Source organism: Rhineura floridana, chromosome 4 (assembly GCF_030035675.1).
Source record: "Rhineura floridana isolate rRhiFlo1 chromosome 4, rRhiFlo1.hap2, whole genome shotgun sequence".
Lineage (NCBI taxonomy): Eukaryota > Metazoa > Chordata > Lepidosauria > Squamata > Rhineuridae > Rhineura > Rhineura floridana.
The window spans coordinates 205924025-205942400 of record NC_084483.1 but is presented as its reverse complement, the minus strand read 5'-3'; the positions used below and the strand labels follow the sequence as shown (position 1 = coordinate 205942400).

General features: G+C 45.7%; 1 protein-coding gene across 3 annotated transcripts in view; it reads right to left on the bottom strand.

Moving 5' to 3' along the window:
* KIF13B (kinesin family member 13B) overlaps window positions 1-18376 on the bottom strand; it is a 221979-nt gene that overhangs the window by 61701 nt on the left and 141902 nt on the right. For all 3 annotated transcript variants that reach the window (XR_009762449.1, XM_061625815.1, XM_061625816.1), the window contains exons 20-27: window positions 17342-17491; window positions 13526-13657; window positions 10095-10265; window positions 8793-8950; window positions 7283-7415; window positions 6247-6393; window positions 3081-3110; window positions 1440-1539 (exon numbers count right to left, since the gene is read on the bottom strand). Coding sequence is in view for 2 of the 3 variants with exons in the window: in XM_061625815.1 (XP_061481799.1) it covers window positions 1440-1539; window positions 3081-3110; window positions 6247-6393; window positions 7283-7415; window positions 8793-8950; window positions 10095-10265; window positions 13526-13657; window positions 17342-17491 (1021 nt within the window). In the remaining variant the exon portion in view is untranslated. The remainder of the gene's footprint in view (window positions 1-1439; window positions 1540-3080; window positions 3111-6246; window positions 6394-7282; window positions 7416-8792; window positions 8951-10094; window positions 10266-13525; window positions 13658-17341; window positions 17492-18376) is intronic.

Genomic DNA, 18376 nt, shown 5'->3' with positions numbered 1-18376 from the left:
CACTTTAAAACATCATAAAAAGACCTTAAAATACATTAAAACAAACCATTAAAAACATTTTTTTTAAAAGCTTTAAAACTTCTTTAAAAAAGGGTTAAAAACATATTGTTTTTTAAAAAAGCATTTCTAACACAGATTTGATGTCTGAACCACTCCTAGAAAACTCTGTTGCTTGCCTGGTCACCAAATGCCCTAAATAAATAAATTACTGGGGGGGGGATCCCCATGCTCTGGGACAAGTAAAGTGCCACCCTTGTCCAAATTCACACTTACAGATATTCATGGAAGGAGGGCCTACATTCTCCCTGTTCTGTTGCTGTGTTACTGTCATGTTTATTCCAGCAGGTATCCACATCGGAATTAAAATTGGTTTTATACAAGCCAATTGTTTTAACTGTTTTTACATATGCATTCGGTTCATATATGTTTTTACTATACAGTGAAATCGCTTCAAACATTGCCAGGCTGGGAAATGAAATAAATAAAAATAATGTGTAGACAGTTTCCTGCAAGGCAGATCCACACAACCAGTTTAAACTAGCAATAAACCTGTTTAAGGGCAATGGCTCCCAAGCACGGAATCCTAAGTGCAGCAATGCTCCACAGGACGTAAAGCAGCTTTTTCCACCCTAGTGCTCTTCAGACGTGTTGGACTACAACTCCCTTCGGCTCTGGCATCAAGTGGCTGTGCTGGCTGGGGCTGATGGGAGTTGTAGTACAAAACTTTTGGAGGGCACCAGTTTGGGGAAGGCTGAGCTAGAGAGATCTAATTGGGAGTGCCGGAGGGTAAGAACCAGCACCTGTTTGAAAACTAGAATTGCCAGGATTCCATGGGGGAACCCAACAAGCTGGTCTCAAGATGATTTAAACTCATTGCCAACACTTCCCTAATATCTGACTTAAACTGACTGCCTGGCTGTATTTGATCAAAACAGGACACCTAGTCTCCAGCTGAGGTCAGATGTCCTCCGAAGATCACAAATGGGGCATGATGGCAGTTACCTTTCCCTGTTGCTTGTCCCCAGAAGACAGTATTGTGGAACAGTCTCCCCGAGGAGGTATGCCTGGCGCCTACGTTGTTATCCTTTCGGCGCCAGGCCAAAACCTTCCTATTCTCCCAGGCATTTTAATGCATTTGTATGTATTTTAATGTTTTAATTACCTTAATATCAGGTAGTGCTATTATGTATTTTGTATTTTATATCTTGCGATTTTTGTTGATTATTGTTATTATTGTATGTGGTACACCGCCCAGGGAGCCATTGGCTAAGGGCGGTTTATAAATGAAATTAAATAAATAAATAAATATTCAGAGATAGATTGCCTTCAAATGTGGAGGCTCAAATTATAATCCTGCAGCCTTCCCTCTGGACTCTCTGTCAGCTTCCCAGCCACCTAGGTACCATCTAGCCACAGTGGAAACTTATGTTTTCGCTTACCAGGCTTTCCGACAAGTTTCTGCAGCTGCTTATCTAAATACTCTTGGCGTTTTGTAAGCACATTCAGCCACTTCCGACGCAGTCTCTCCAGGTCCCTGTCCTGGGAAGAATTTTAAGATGTTTTTAAAAAAGTAAGTGGTAGCTTGTGAAGAGAAGTGGGAAAGTGGACTTATGGGACTCTGTGCACAGGAAGATTCCAAAGGCCAGGTGTCAAACAAGGAAGCAGATGCCGCCATTGACGGCAATGGAAAATGCCGTGTATTGATGCTTCACCTCTGCTCTGTCATCGTTAAGGTATGCACCACTTTAACTGGTGGCTTGCCTTTTGTTGTTATGTTCCTTCATGTCGACTACGACTTATGGCGACCCTATGAATCAGTGACCTCCAATTGCACCTGCTGTGAACCACCCTGTTCAGATCTTGTAAGTTCAGGTCTGTGGCTTCCTTTATGGAATCAACCCATCTCTTCTTTGGTCTTCCTCTTTTTCTACTCCCTTCTGTTTTTCCCAGCATTATGGTCTTTTCTAGTGAATCATGTCTTCTCAGTATGTGTCCAAAGTATGACAACCTCAGTTTCATCATTTTAGTTTCTAGTGACTGTTCTGGTTTAATTTGTTCTAACACCCAATTATTTGTCTTTTTCACAGTTCATGGTATGTGCAAAGCTCTCCTCCAACATCACAATTCAAATGAGCTTCTAGTGATAGTTCTGGTTTAATTTGTACTAAGACCCAATTATTTGTCTTTTTTGTAGTCCATGGTATGCGCAAAGCTCTCCTCCAACACCACATTTCAAATGAGTTGATTTTTCTCTTATCTACTTTTTTCACTGTCCAACGTTCACTTCCATACATAGAGATCAGGAATACCATGGTCTGAATGATCCTGATTTTAGTGTTCAGTGATGCATCTTTGCATTTGAGGACCTTTTCTAGTCTTTTAGACTTTTAGGATGTGCAAAACAAAATTCTAACCGTCTTCCACACAATCTACAATGTAAACCAGGGGTTGGGAATCTCAGGACCAGGGGCCAAATACAGCCTTTTAAGACTTCTCTATCTGCCTCTCGGGACTCTCCTGAAGCGACACTCCTCACTTGGCCTCCTTCATACCCTGAGTGTTTTTGCAAGGCTGGAGTGTGCCCTTAAACTCTGATAACGCCTCTTGCTTGCTTGGATGGGGGACAGAGATGATTGTATGAGTGTGTATACAAACTGGCCTACCCTACACAGGTAAAATTTACATTCCTTGCTCTGCTTGCTTTGGTCTTTGGCCCCTCTCACCATTGGCATGTGGCCCTCAGAGGGCTGCCCAGAAGGGAATGCGGCCCTTGGGTTGAAAAAAGGTTCCGCACTCCTGATAAATTTGGCAAAATTACGCCACAAGCTTATGTATTTTGAAGCCCTATAACTATGAGGGCTAGAAACTGGAACAAACCATTCTTTCTAAAGGCAAGCGTCTCAGTATCCTGTTCCTGCCACTTGTTCCCAGAGAGGTGTTGTTCGAATTGTGGCCATGGAGACTCCTACAAGCTTTATGACTAGATAATGCAATGGTGATGCCCTGGTGAGGGAATATTATGACCACATGGTCTAAAAGTACTTGCATCTGAGAGGAGAAAAGAATAGCACTATATTTACCTGGTAACTGTCCATGTCATCATCTTCTTCCTAGGGAAAAATCATGCCAACTCAGGTAAATTCAAAACAGTTGTTGTAGCCAAGCCTACGCCAAGTATGAATGCATTGTCTACAGCTGAATAGGTTCAGGGCATAGTCCCAGCAATAAGATACACTGCAGCGGTGGATTGCCACCCAAACTTTAGTTGCACTTATATTCCCTTTTGCACAAGAACAAAGCTATAATATGTGTGTGTGTGTGTGCCATCCTTTGCCAACCTGATGCCCTCCAGATGTTTTGCATTACAACTCCTGTCAGCCCTAGGATGGCTGTGCCATCTGTGACTGATGAGAACTGTAACTCAAAACATCAGAAGGGCATCAGGTTTGTGAAAGCTTATGTGTGGGGTGCGTGCGTGCAGCATGTTAGTAGGTCTGACTGTTGAGTCAATCAAACATTGTTCTTTAACACTGGGCATATAGTGGGTAGTTCAAAACAAGCCAGCAGAAATTGAAATTACTAGGGGTGCTAGCGTTAAATCAGAAGATTATGCAACTAGCTCAACAGCCTGGTCCTATACTTGCATCCAGGCCTTAAAATTGGCCTCAGAGGTCCTACGTGTTGGCTTGCTGTTAAGGTCCATCAGACTGATGGACAGCAGAGACAGCCTTTTCAGTAATGGCCCCACATCATTGGAACTCTCTTCCAAAACAGGTTTTGAAACAGGCCTTAACAGCTTAAATGCATTGTGACGTACTGTATTTATAAGTCTGCATTTTCCAGTATTGTATGCTGAGCTTTTAGACTACAGTAGGGCCCCACTCATATGGCAGGTTACGTTCTGGACCCCCGCTGAAAAGCGGAACTCATTAAATAGAATGGTGCGCAACGCCCGAAAACCGCGGTAAAAGCGGAACAAGCACCATGAGTGGAGCTTTAGTCTAATTGTGTCTAATTGAGACCGCCGCATTAGCGAAGCGCCATAAAGCGGGGCCCTACTGTATTGCTACTTTTAGTTTTGAAACAGACTAGGTTGGTGTTAGATTGGATCAATGTTATGTTATCAAACACACTTCTGTGCCAACGAAATACAGATGTGAGGCAGGACCAGGCGCGCTGTGCTCTAAAAGCATCAGCAGCATCTCTGACTGTACCTCTGAAGCTCCCTGACCTCATGCCTCACAAGCATGGCACAAAACGTTCAAAGCTAGAGTTTATTTTATTAGGTGTTCATTTAAACATAATACTTGTTTAAAACTGTCTCAAATAATGTAATATAATTAAAATAAAAATTGGTTAACACTACAAAATCAGAATTCAGTTAAAATGCCTGCTGGAATGAAAAAAGAGTCTTAAGTGTCTGTCTGTTTGCTTGCTTGTTTGATATCCCACCCTTCCTCCCAGTAGGAACCCAGGGCGGTAAACAAAAACACTAAAAAACACTCTAAAACATCATAAAAACAGACTTTAAAATATATTAAAACCAAAACATTTTTAAAAACATATTTTTTAAAAATATTTAAAACGATTTAAAAAGATCTTTAAAAGCAATTTCAACACAAACACAGACTGGGATAAGGGCTCTGCACGAAAGGCTTGTTAAAAGAGGAAGGCCTTCAGTAGGCACCAAAAAGATAGCAGAGATGGCGCCTGTCTAATATTTAAGGGGAGGGAATTCCAAAGGGACGGTGCCACTACACTAAAGGTCCACTTCCTATGTGGTGTGGAGTGGACCTTCTGATAAGATGGTATCTGCAGGTAGCTCCCACCTGCAGAGCGTAGTGATCACCTGGGTATATAAAGGGTAAGATGATCTTTCAGGTATCCTGGTTCCAAGCTGTATAGGATTTTGTAGACCAAAACTAGAATCCTGAACTTAGCTACGGAGGTGAGCAACTTTACCCTCATTGTACCTTGCAAACAATTCACAGTGGGCCTCCGAAGGGTCTAAAACTCCATTTCCTGGAGCTGATGTCAACAGACCCCTGACAATACGGAAAAGCTCCACTGAATGGCTACTTGAGGATGCGATGGAGGCAGAGAAGTAGGCCTCCTTTGCCGCCTTCACCGCCACACAGTAGGCATGATTATGATGTTTTGCTTGTGCTCATTCAGCCTCACAGCATGTCTTTCGCCACTTGCGCTCTACCCGTCGTCCAGCCTGTTTCATTGCCCTTAACTCACTGGTGTACCAAGGTGCAAACCGGGCTCCACAATGCCGGACAGGGCACTTGGCGGCAACTGTGTCAAGAGCCCGACGTGCCTCGCTGTTCAAGGGCTTCAACAGGGTCATCTGCTCTATCTACTGGGAACTCCCCCAGGGCATTCAGGAATCCACTGGATTCCATTAGTCTCCGGGGGCAGACCATCTTAATCTGTCCACCACAGTAGGTGCTGAAATTCAGCTGGAAGGGGGCTGTCTGACCTCAAGTGAAAGGGAGTTCCACAAAATTGGTCCTGGTGGATACAAGCCGTTCATCTGAGCCAAGGGGGGCCACTCACAGTGACTCCCACAAAGACAGTGATCGGGCAAGGATATAAGGGATCAGGTAGTCTTTGAGGTATCCTGGACCCAAGTTGTTAAGGGGCTTGTAAATTAATTGAAGAACCTTGAACCTAGCCAGGTAGTGTATGGACGGCTAGTGCAAGCTTTTAAGCACCGAAGTTACATGCTGGCAGTAGTCAATCCCCATCCACAGACTAGCCACAACATTTTGCACCAGCTGGAGCCTCTCGACCAGGCCCAAGGATAGCCCTACATAGAGCACATTGCAATAACTGAGTCTTGAGGTTACCAATACATGAATCACTGTGGCCAGGCTGTCCCTGTCCAAGAACAACTGTCACTGTAATATCTATGGGGATTATCAAGAAAGTGGCCCTGTTCTTGGACAGGGATAGCCTGGCCACGGTGATTCATGCAAGTTGCAAATTATAAGCTGCGCAGAGGAATGCAGGATATAGGAACCTGCTTTAACCAAGACAGATTACCCCGCTACTGCCTACTTTGACCGGCAGGGTTCTTAGGGGGTCTTGTCCATCACCTCCCACAATTATCCTTTTCACCAAAGAGGCCAGGGGTTAAACCTGGGGCATCCCACACGCAAAGCAGGTGCCCTACAAATGAGCTATGGACACTTAAAAACCCCCAACAGCTAAGTTACATTATAAGCCAAAGACTCTTACCTGATGACTCTCGTGGCTTTTGGGGGACTTGAAGTGCCTGATCTGAACGCACCCCACTCCAACAGATAAGATGGATTCCTCCATGAGAGGTAACGTTCCTGATTCTTGCACAGACTTTACTTCAACTTGAATCCGGTGTGACTGCCCCTGTGCATCCAGAGAATGCAAAGAATGTCATTGGGAGGGGAGGGAAGGATGGTCCAGGGGAGACCTCTACTGGCAAAACAGACAGCATGGCAGCTGGAAATTGAGCATCTTTGCTGTGTACATTCAGATGGCCATTCAGACTTACAGCCCATTCCCTCCAACAGTCTTGAAGCAGGCAACCAACGATTAAGAGCTACACTAGGGGTTGGAGCGAGCCCTTAATAAGGAAAGATTAAAACCAGGACCCGCCAATCTGCCCTGTGGCTCCAATCCAGTGAGTGGGAGCGGGGGGGGGGGAATTGGGTCAATCCTAGCTCAGAGCCACTTTTGAGTAAGTTCGGAGGGCGGGGCTAATGTTTATTTAGGGGTTTGTCTTTTTTTAAAAAAACTGCATGGAGGAGGAATCAATCACGTGGTTCAATCAGTGGCTACTAGTCATGATGTCTATGTTCTGCCTCCACTGTTGTTGGAGCCCGTATGTTTCTGAATACCAGCTGATGGAAACTGCAAGAGGGGAGAGTCCTCTTGAGCTCAGGTCCTGCTTTCAGGCTTCCCACAGGCATCTAGATGGCCACTGTGAGAAGAAGATGCTGCGCTAGTTAGGCCTTTGGCCAGATCCAGCAAGGCTTTGCTAATGCTCTTACGTGCCCCTCCTCCAGCCGTCCCAGTCCAGACACTGGCTGCATTCAGACGTCCTGATAAAACCATGGTTTGTCACAATGTCTGAACACAGCCACTGACACCCACCTTATTAAGCTGAAGTATCCTGAACACCTTGCCTATAGCCTCAGCTATTATTACATTAATTAATCGATCAGCTAAAGAGAGGATTTAGCAAGCTAAACAGAATAGGTTAATCTTCGTTGACTTGCCTGACTTTCCATCATACCTGCCTGAGTTGAAAGATGCCTCCCGTATGCACGTCTTTGGCTGGAATCACCTCTACTGGGCAGTATTCCCCGTTCTCATTGAGCTCTAGAATCTGCACCCACAGCTCCACTTTGCGGGTGACCTCACTCCACCTGCAAACAACAACATTTCTGTGACCAATATGGAATAGTGTCGCCTCTTAAAAGAGCCCTTCAGCTGCCTATCTATAGTCTAGAGAACTTCAAAAACTTTTGAGAGGATGGGAGGAGGGTGAGGCAATGAGAAAAACATCTTTGATGCAGCAATTCGGCTGGAAAAGACTTTTTTTGTAAGGTTCCTTTAACCATTACATACTGTCAGGATCCCTCCTGCTGCCACCTCCTGTCAGGTCCCTCCAGTCAGGATCCTGGTTTTTATTTGTTCTCTCATAGGCTCTAGCACAGATCTCGCAAGATCCCACTGCTAGGCAGCACCACCAGCCACTCCCTATTTCACAATAACGCTTTGAGACTTTGCCTTAGTCTCCTTCTGGCTTATTGTTACTTTGTGTCTGGGTGCACGTGCAGGCCACAACCGCCCTGTATCTTTGTGTCTATAAAGCATACAGCCATGGGTTGCTCTGGATACTTGATGATACACTATCTCTTCACCGCTGCCACCATTTGATACAGTTTCTCCACCTTGGAAGTAACCTGCCCACCCTTCTGGTCTATGAAACCCCAGCCAAGAATCAGACCTTTGGCAAACCAAGAAAATATTTATTTATAAAAACCAGGAAATAACAAGATTACTTATGGTATATTTAACAAGCGTATGGTTTCATATATTGTGTTACTCTTTATGTTTCTAGTCATATATAATCTGCCTCAATACCAGCCTAATACAATCCAACCCACAACCAACTCCAACCCACAACAACCAGCCAACCAACCAACCCCCTCTCAACTGTCATCCTCTCATTTATACCTTCAGCCCCTCAAACACTCAGCCAATCATCATACAGCACTCTCCAGCATTCTAGCCCATGTACTCCCCCTCTCACTCCGCCTACTTACCTCATTTACTCTAATAAACCTGCACTTATCATATTTACAGTAATATCTATATACAGGGACATCACACATACCTTCCGCCCTGACCTTTAAAAAAATCTTTGCACTACCACATTCCCCCGCCACTGCTCTTTTTTTGTTAGCTGCACATGAGTAATGTACCTGCCCTTTGCATAATTTATTCAAAAGTGGGAAAACACCTTTTAAAACCTCCCCTTGCAGCTCTGTCCAAACTGCTCAGAATGTTAAATTTTGCCTACGGAGACAAGACATGTTTAAAAGAATGCTAGTTACAAAGAAGAGTCAATGTGCTTGGAATAGCATCAATGGGACATTTCCACCATTTGTGATAGGATCACAACTTTTTAGCTGGGCAGGCCGTGGAAGAGATAAGAGAGGGGAGACACAGGGGAGCATGAGAAGGAAACTCTTCACACGTTTCCAATTCGTTTGCAAGCTAAATGCCATCCCTTTTACCTGTCTCGAAGGCTTCGCGTTTTGGCTTGAATTATTCCCAAATCCCAAAGCGCCGGGTTTTTGCGAGGATCGCTCTGCTTGTGCCCATAAACTTCAATGGCCAAAGCGCCATCAGAAAGATACTCCATAAAATCTTCAGTAATATTGACAGAGAATTCCTAGGTCAGAAAAAAAGAGAAAGATGGCAGCACCTCTTCATTTGACAGGGCAGGCATGCCTTTTTGTGTATACACCAGCGGTTACCATGATGAACACCAAAGACAAGGGCAGACATGCAACCAGTGGTGACTGGTGATGGGGGTGGCAACAGGGTCATCTTCCCAGAGGCGGTGTTGTGCTTGTTGGGATGGAGAGGGGGGTAGCAAAGCAGCAGCAGCAACAACAAGATCTGGGAAGCTCCAGTGCACATCTGTGGGGCTGCCCCACCTATGCCTCGAGCTCCCCCAACCTCACTGTCGCCACCTCAGCACAGCAACGAGCGTACCATGACCCCTAGGAGGATGCCACAGCCTCCACATACACCCCTCGCAAGCCAGTGCTACATGCAGCAAAGACACGCAGTGAGCAGAAAATATTTTTCTACTCTTCCAGGAACACGTTGGTCGTTTGCCCGTTCTGGCATACCCTTTTAATTGTGAAATCAAAGCAGCGATCTTGATCAGATTTTGAACAGGCCAGGAAGAAACACCCCACGTAGCTCTCTGGCACAACTTGCCCACAGCATGTCCAAGGCCCACTCAGCGGTGACAGAGAGGAGGGCTTTTAGCACAACAGCCTTAGTCTGATGGAACTACCTGGACATGCCGGGGGATCTTGGTGCCTATTGGAGACATTTTTATTCCACCAGGCCTTTCTTTGTGCACCTCTTTACCCTAGCCTTTGATACCTGAGGTGCCTATTTTTAGGACTCACTCTATTTTTGTGATGTTTGTGACTGTGAGTTGTTTTCAATTGTTTTTAAGGATGAATTTTAAACTGCTGTAACCTGCCTTAGGACCTCGGGGCAAATAAATTAAGAATTGCCCTCCTCATCCTCATGTTAATTTTGGGACAGTATAATGTTATTTTCATAGGTTTTTTAATGTACTGTATTGATTTCTGTTTCATACATTCCTTTGAGATTCTTCTGAATACAAAGCAATTAAGAAAATTCCTAAAGACATAAATAATAAATCTCCTCTTCTTCTCAATTTACAGTTTTCTTTGGAAGGCTCCGGAACGCAGGCAGCGGATGCACCACTAGCAGAAAAGCCTTCCTCCCTTTTACTTTTTCTACAGGAGTAAAAACAAAAGCAAAATTACATTGCAATGATCAAAGACCACCATGCATCGCGGCTCCTTGCTGATGGGAGAAAGAGAAGGATCCACTTCAGGAGCCACCGTCACTGGTTCAAGCTGATCCCAAAAAGAATATTTGCAAAATACAAAGTTGGAGAGATGCTGAGGCAAGCCAGTAGCCTGAAGAATTTTGATCTAGGAAGAAGCAAACACACACACAATAACACTTCAACTATATAATTATACAGCAAGCTTTAAATAAAAAGATTAAAAGAAAGCTGCTCTGTTAAGATTAATAACTGATATTCTGAAGCAGGAGACTAAATAGCTGGTTATATAAAATATGCCTTGAAATAGTTTTACATGAAAATGCAGAATGAAAACCTCCACTAGGGGTCACTGAATAACCACTGATTGGGAAACGCAGCTGCAGCTGGTTTCATGGAGAAAAACCCAAAGGATTTTTCCTTGGTTCTTTGATGCTCACATATTACTAAAAAGAAATTAAATACAACTGACATATTTGTCAGTGTGACTGTTGAGAAAGTGAACATTCTTCATTTTTATTTTCTGAATTACTACTACTTCTACTACCACTAATAATAATTTGTTCTTGTGGAAGTTATAAACCTTGTAATAATGTCCAGAACTATCTAGTCCTAAGGCTCCATCTGCACTATATATTTAAAGTACTACTATGCCACTTTAAACAGCCATGGCTTCCCCCAAAGAAACCCGGGAACTGTAGTTTATTAAGGGTGCTGAGACCTCTCTTCCCCTCACAGAGCTACAATTCCCAGAGTAATTTAAGAATCAACCCCTCTTCCCAGGGAACTCTGGGAACTGCAGCTCTTTGAGGGGAAGAGGGGTCTTCTAACAACTCTCAGCACCATTAGTACCATCAGGTAGTGGGCTCTCCGACACTGGAGGCATTCAAGAGGCAGCTGGACAGGCATCTGTTGGGAATGCTTGGATTTGGATTCCTGCATTGAGCAGGGGGTTGGACTTGATGGCCTTATAGGCCCCCTCCAACTCTACTATTCTATGATTCTATGATTAGCAAACTACCCTTCCCAGGATTCTCTGCGGGAAGCCATGATTGTTTAAAGTGGTATGATACTGCTTCAAATCCCTAGTGCAGATGGGACCTAAGCAGAACTTCTGCATGCAAATAAAGACTGAAACAACTGGGCCAATTGCGATCATGAGGAGGATCAATAGCCCTGAGGGACTGCTTTTGCCCTACAGACCCTGCAACTATAATTAGGGTTGATTAAATTAGACAGCTGTCTCTGAAAAAGGGAGGCTGAATCTGCCATCCAGCCACCTGGAATTTTTGAACTTGTTCCCTGTTGCTGAGCTTGTATCTTGACCTTCCCTCTCATGTGCTCAGTGAGGCTGAAACAGCGCATTTGGGGCAGGCCACAGACCAGAAGAAGGGCAGGCAGGGAGGGTGCTGAATTCCCTTCCCCTCCGGCCCTTTTTTGGCTCAAAATCACCTTCTCACCAATATCGAGAAAGATAACAAGCAGACTGGTATAGCACAGCGGGGAGGAGAGCCTGGCTGGGAGTCCAGAGTCTGTGCATTCAAATCCCCACTCGTGTCTCCTGGGTGTCAAGGGCCAGCTAAAGATCACCTCCACACTGAGTGTCTCAGGGGTTATGTGCCCTGCCACCTGTGCAGCCGTGGGCAAGCTGCATAGTCCCAAGGAGCCCAGTTGCCCCCCAGCTGGCAGTTGTGGACAAGGAAGGGGCTGGTTTGTGCAGCTGTGACAAGCTGAGCAGGCCCTCGCCAGCTGGGGAGGACTAGCCTCAGAGGGAGGCAATGGGAAACCCCCTCTGAATACCGCTCACCATGAAATCCCTATTCATAGGGTAGCCATAAGTCGGGATCGACTTGAAGGCAGTCTATTTCCATTTTCCAACAAACAGGCAATAACTCTAGGTTTGAAGAGGCTGTCCTTGAGCAAAGTGCCATCTAATGGGCCCCATCTGCTGCTGGCAGCCCTGGTGGGCTTAGCTGGCAGTAGCCGTAGGCAGCAGCAGCAACATTGGGTGGGTGTCTATTTACACGGATTTTGAGCAGAACACACACCCACACCCAGAAAGGGTTAAAACAGTGTTGCTCTCTGCATCTCCATACCAACTTGCAGCCTTCCCAGGATGCTTTGGATTTAAAAAATGTAGAGGAAGGAATAACGTAATTTATAGTTAGAGCCTGAACAGTGGCTTACTTGACAGTCTCACCAAATAAGGCCTAAGCCCTGGTCAGCTTGGCTTCAAAGATGGAGCTATACCAGGTGCCTTTAGATTAGGGATAGGGGACGCCTACAAGGAAGGCATGGAAGGTGATGTCATTTCCCTTCTTCTTTTAAGGCCAACATCAACATATATGCTGCCCCTAAAGCTATCAGGCAGCCTCCGACAGGCGTATCCTCTAATGAATGTATCAAGCTGCTTTGGACGGGAATTGCCGTAGCTCAGTGGCAGAGCATCTGCCTTGCATGCAGAAGGTCCCAGGTTCAATCCCCAGCAGCATCTCAAGGGAGGGCTGGGAGAGACCCCTGCCTGAAACCCTGGAGAGCCACTGCCAGTCAGTGTAGGCAAGACTGAGCTAGGTAATACTTCCTGGGGCTGATGGGAGTTGTAGTTCAGCAATGTCTGTGTTCAGCAACATAGTGTGGCGGCACCTACCCTGTGGAACTCCCTACCCTTAAATATTAGACAGGCCCCATCTCTGTTATCTTTTCGGTGCCTATTGAAGACTTTCCTCTTTCAACAAGCCTTTTAAGTAGAGACCTTATTCCAGTCTTCTTCTGTGTTGGAACTGCTTTTTAATATGCTTTTAACCCTTTTTTTTCTTTTACACAATATGTTTTTTAACCTTTTTTTAAAACAAAAATGTCTTCAAAGCTTTTTTAAAAAATGTTTTTCAAGTTGTTTTGCTTTAATGTATTTTAAAGTCTGTTTTTATGATGTTTTAAAGTGTTTTTAAATGCTTTTGTTTGCCGCCCTGAGCTCCGGATGGGAGGAAGGGCAGGATATAAATCAAATAATAAATAAATTAATTAAATAAACATCTGGAGGGCCAAAGGTTCCCCACACTGGCTTTAGAGGCTGGGTTATCCTCTGGGCTTAAACACCTAGTTGTATTTGCATAACTTCTCCTCCTTGGAACATTTGGGTTTCTGGCTTGTAGAACTTGCTGTTACTTGCATTAAATCCAGCTGCTCTCCATTTCCTAGACTGTCCCATTTCTTGAGGAAGGGCCGCAGCTCCGTGGTAGAGCATCTGCTTTGCATGCAGAAGATTCCAAGTTCAGTCCCTGACATCTTCAGCAGGTAAGGCTGAGAGAGAACCCAGTCTGAAATCCTGCTGCCAGTCAATGTAGACAATACTGAGCGAGATAGACCAATGGCCTGGCTCAGGATAGGGCGCTGTCTCAGCAAACTCACCATGCACACCAACTTGTGCTCCTGCAGGTCATTCTCACCGACGCTTCCTTCCATGCCGTCCTCGCCTCCTACAATTCGCTCCCCGAGGTCCCCGCTCACACGCACCACTTCAAGATGCAGACGGCCAGATACCTAAAGGAGAAAAAAAAATAAACCACAGAAGGGGGAGATTTTTTTAACCAAACCACCAAGCTTCGCCAAAAATGTATGCTATTTCTAGGCACCCTTGCTTGATAGCCGTCTAGTGACCTCAGAGAGCAGCTTCTTACAATCGCAGTGGGAGAAACAGCAGCAACAGTGCAGAGAGAGGTTGGGGAAAAGACCCAGGCATTAGAAAAAAGGCAGCAGAGCTGCCAAGGGGCTGGACCTCAGTGTGAGTTCAGTGGTGGGACCGGAGCCGGCAGTGGAAAGCCCTTTGGTGCTCAGCTCTAAAGAGCCAGGGTGGTGTAGTGGTTAGAGTGTTGGACCAAGGCCTGGGAGATCAGGGTTCAAATCCCCACTCAGCTGTGAAGCTTGCTGGGGAGGCCTCGGGCCACTCACAGACCCACTCACAGCCTAACCTACCTCACACGGTTGTTGTGAGGGTAAAATGGAGACGGAGAATCATGTTGAGCTCCAACCATGTTGGAGGAGAGATGGGATAGAAATATAATAATAAATACAAATAAATATTCATTTGAAATGTGGTGTTGGAGGAGAGCTTTGCGGATACCATGGACTGCGAAAAAGACCAAAAATTGGGTGTTAGAACAAATTAAACCAGAACTATCACTGGAAGCTAAAATGATGACACTGAGGTTATCATACTTTGGGCACATCATGAGAAGACATGATTCACTAGAAAAGACAATAATGCTGGAAAAACAGAAGGGAGTAGAAAAAGAGGAAGGCCAAACAAGAGATGGATTGATTCCACAAAGGAAGCCACAGACCTGAATTTACAAGATCCGAACAGGGTGGTTCATGACAGATGCTCTTGGAGGTCACTGATTCATAGGGTCGCCATAAGTCATAATTGACTTGGAGGCACATAACAACAACAACAAATAAACTCTGTGCCAGTTCTCGCTAAGGTGTTGGACTAATGGAGAAATCCAAACCTCTATCTGTCATACTGAAGGGGGTCTAGATGGAGCCGAGGTGCCCCTCCGTGCAGGTCTGACCTACAAGCCTCCACCAGTAAGGAAGCCCTGTGGACAAGGAGCACCACAATGCAGCTGCCCCAACAGCCAGCATTTCAGGGGCAGGGAGGGAGAGGGCCTGCACAACATCTGCTGGCTTCTGTGCGGACCCCGCTGCTGTCACGTGATGGGGATGGGCCCAATCCAGGCCTCTTTGCTCTGCCAGGCTGGGAACTGGCACATCAAAGGGGCATTCCTCCCTCCGCCCCTTCTGACTGATGCGACCGCTGGGGCTATAGACGCCGCACTAGCTGCACCATTCCACCTGGCCCCATGGCCAAGGGTTAGGACTGCACCCTAAAGGGCTATGTCTGCCCTACACTAGTTCAGATATCAGGTGGGAGTTTCACATGCAAAAAAGAAAAGAAAAATCCCTACACAAAGAAGGCTGCCGTGCTCCTGGGGGCAGAGGATTGCTTAAATATGTGAGTCGTCAACCTGCTTTCAGAAGTGGTACAGTCCAGACACAGGTTTACCAGTTCAGTGCAAACTAGTCATACACAAGCATAGCTTTGTTCCAGATTTATTACACAGGTTTATTACATACTGGCCAACTAGGACATGTGGAGAAGGGGGTATGTTACTCCAAATGCAAAAATCAAAGTTTATTTATTTATTTATTTTATTTATTATTTCAATTTATATACCGCCCTTAGCAGAATAGCTCTCAGGGCGGTGAACAAACAAGGTAAAATACAATATATCATAATAAAAATCATAAAAACATATACAAACAAACAACAAAAAACACTACAAAAACACAATACAACAAAAATTAAAAATACGGATTAAAAGATTAGAATGGTTAAGAAAATTAAAATGCCTGGGAGCATAAAAAGGTCTTTACCTGGCGCCGAAAAGATAAAAGTGTAGGCGCCAGGCGTACCTCTTCGGGGAGGCTGTTCCACAACTCAGGGGCCACCACAGAAAAGGCCCTAGATCTAGTAACCACACTCCGGGCTTCCCGATGGGTTGGTACCCGGAGGAGGGCCTTAGATTCTGAACGAAGTGAATGGGTAGGTTCGTATCGAGAGAGGCGTTCCACAAGGTATTGAGGTCCCACGCCGTGTAAGGCTTTATAGGTAAGAACCAGCACCTTGAATCTCGCCCGGAAGCAAATAGGAAGCCAGTGCAGACGCGCCAAGACAGGTGTTATATGCGAAGACCGACTGGTCCTCGTCAGTAGTCTGGCAGCTGCGTTCTGCACCAGCTGAAGCTTCCGAATTGTCTTCAGGGGCAGCCCTACGTAGAGCGCATTACAGTAATCCAATCTTGAAGTTACCAGAGCGTGAACAACGGAGGCGAGGTCGTCCCTGTCCAGATAGGGGCGTAGTTGGGCTACCAGACGAAGATGGTAAAACGCATTCCGTGCCACCGAGGCCACTTGGGCCTCGAGAGACAGGGAAGAGTCGAGAAGAACCCCCAAACTACGTACCTGTTCCTTCAGGGGGAGTGTAACCCCATCCAGAACAGGGTTAACATCCACCATCTGAGCAGGGAAGGCATTCACCAACAATGTCTCGGTCTTGTCTGGATTGAGTCTCAGTTTATTAGCTCTCATCCAGTCCATTATCGCGGTCAGGCAACGGTTCAGCACATCAACAGACTCACCTGAAGAAGATGAAAAGGAGAAATAGAGCTGCGTGTCATCAGCATACTGATGGCAACGCACTCCAAAACTCCTGATGACTGAACCCAGCAGCTGCATGTAGATGTTGAAAAGCATGAGGGACAAAACCGACCCCTGAGGGACTCCGCAATGGAGAGTCCATGGTGTCGAGTGATGTTCCCCAAGCACTACCTTCTGGTGACGATCCGCGAAGTAGGAGCGGAACCACTGCCAAGCAGTGCCCCTGACACCCAACTCCGTGAGTCTCCTCAGAAGGATACCATGGTCGATGGTATCAAACACCGCTGAGAGATCAAGGAGAATCAACAGAGTCACACTCCCCCTGTCCCTCTCCCGACACAGGTCATCATACAGGGCGACCAAGGCTGTTTCGGTGCCAAAACCGGGCCTGAAACCGGATTGAAACCGATCTAGATAATCAGTTTCATCCAAGAGCGCCTGGAGTTGGCTGGCAACCACCCGCTCCAAAACCTTGCCCAGAAAAGGGACATTCGCCACCGGTCTATAGTTGTTTAAATTATCTGGGTCCAAGGAGGGTTTCTTTAAAAGAGGTCTCACTACTGCCTCCTTGAGGCTACCAGGGACCACTCCCTCCCTCAAGGAGGCATTAAGTTCACTATTCATGTATAATTTTAAACACAAATACATTTGCATAAATAATTGTCCGCTCATAAAATTCACATGATTATCCAATAGATTTCTTACAGGCAAAGCGTGTGGGGCTTTTTGTGTTTGGGGAGAAATTATGCAAGACTAATATATAATTAATTGCAATGGGCTATTACCAGCATCTACATCAAGAGATGGAGAATTGATTGTAATTGTGCACTGAACTGCAGTTGTCAGATAAGTGACTGGGTAATTATGCGACTATGAACGGAATGAGCAATTGGTCATTCAGAATATTGTGTCCATGTTGGAATTGCTTTTCAAGATGTTTTTAAAGCTGGGAGGAGGGCGGGATATACATCAAACAAATAAATAAATAAATAAAATAAGACTCGCCTCTCCTTTTTGATTGATGATGGGCACAGCATACTGCAGCTTCACATCATAAAAGAGGGATTCGAGGAAGACGTTGGCCACCCCTATGAGCGCGTGGTTCTCTTGCTCGTCGTAAAAAGGATCCGCTCGCCGGAAGTAAGACCTCATGACCTTGATTTGTATAGGGGGGGAAAGCAACAAAATTGTGTTGGGACCAAATCCTCATGTAGATGCTACAGCACTATCCCATAGGCTCAGGACAGCTGGTGACAACCATTGCAAGTGTCCTTCCATTTTGTTGAGCCAAATGAACCAGGATCGAGTGAAGACAGATGCATAGGCAGGAATTTGGCATGGTACACATGGGCCTGATAAGATCCACTGGTTAACGATTAGCAACTGATTAACAACAGATATCCCCACAACTGAAGGGGACCCATCCCCAATATTCCCAATGCTTTTAAGCTTCTCTGTTGCCACTCTTTGCACAAAGTTTAAGCACACCTGCAAGCAGGTACACGCATGGGCGCACACATACACACCCAGAGGGCGGAGCCATAGCTGAAGTACTAGAACAGGCTTCGCCAACCGTGTGCTCTCCCCAGGTGTTTTGGACTACAATTCCCATCAGCCCCTAGCCAGCACATGCCTATGGAATGTGGCCTACCGTACAAAAGTAAGAGTCAGAGTTATTACTCTGTCTACTTTTGCTTCTAGCCCAACCCACCATTGGCACATGGCACACCCAGAAGGTAGCCCCACATGGTGAATGTGGCTCTCAGGCCAAGAAAGGTGTCCCACCTCAGCCACCCAGAATTTTTTCTTGGTGTAACCTATCCCAACAGCTTCCGGATCTTCAAGGATCCAGCAATGAACCACAGAAAAGCAGAGAGACTCTCACAACAGCAGTAAGACGTGTCGACAATAAGGGAGGACACCGCTAGATAGCAGGACCCTGAATTGAGAGGCTCCCAATGAGTTCAAGTCCCACGGACTCATGGTGCGGCCATGGGAAAGTCATTTTATTTGTTTGGTAGAAATGATGACAACCCAATC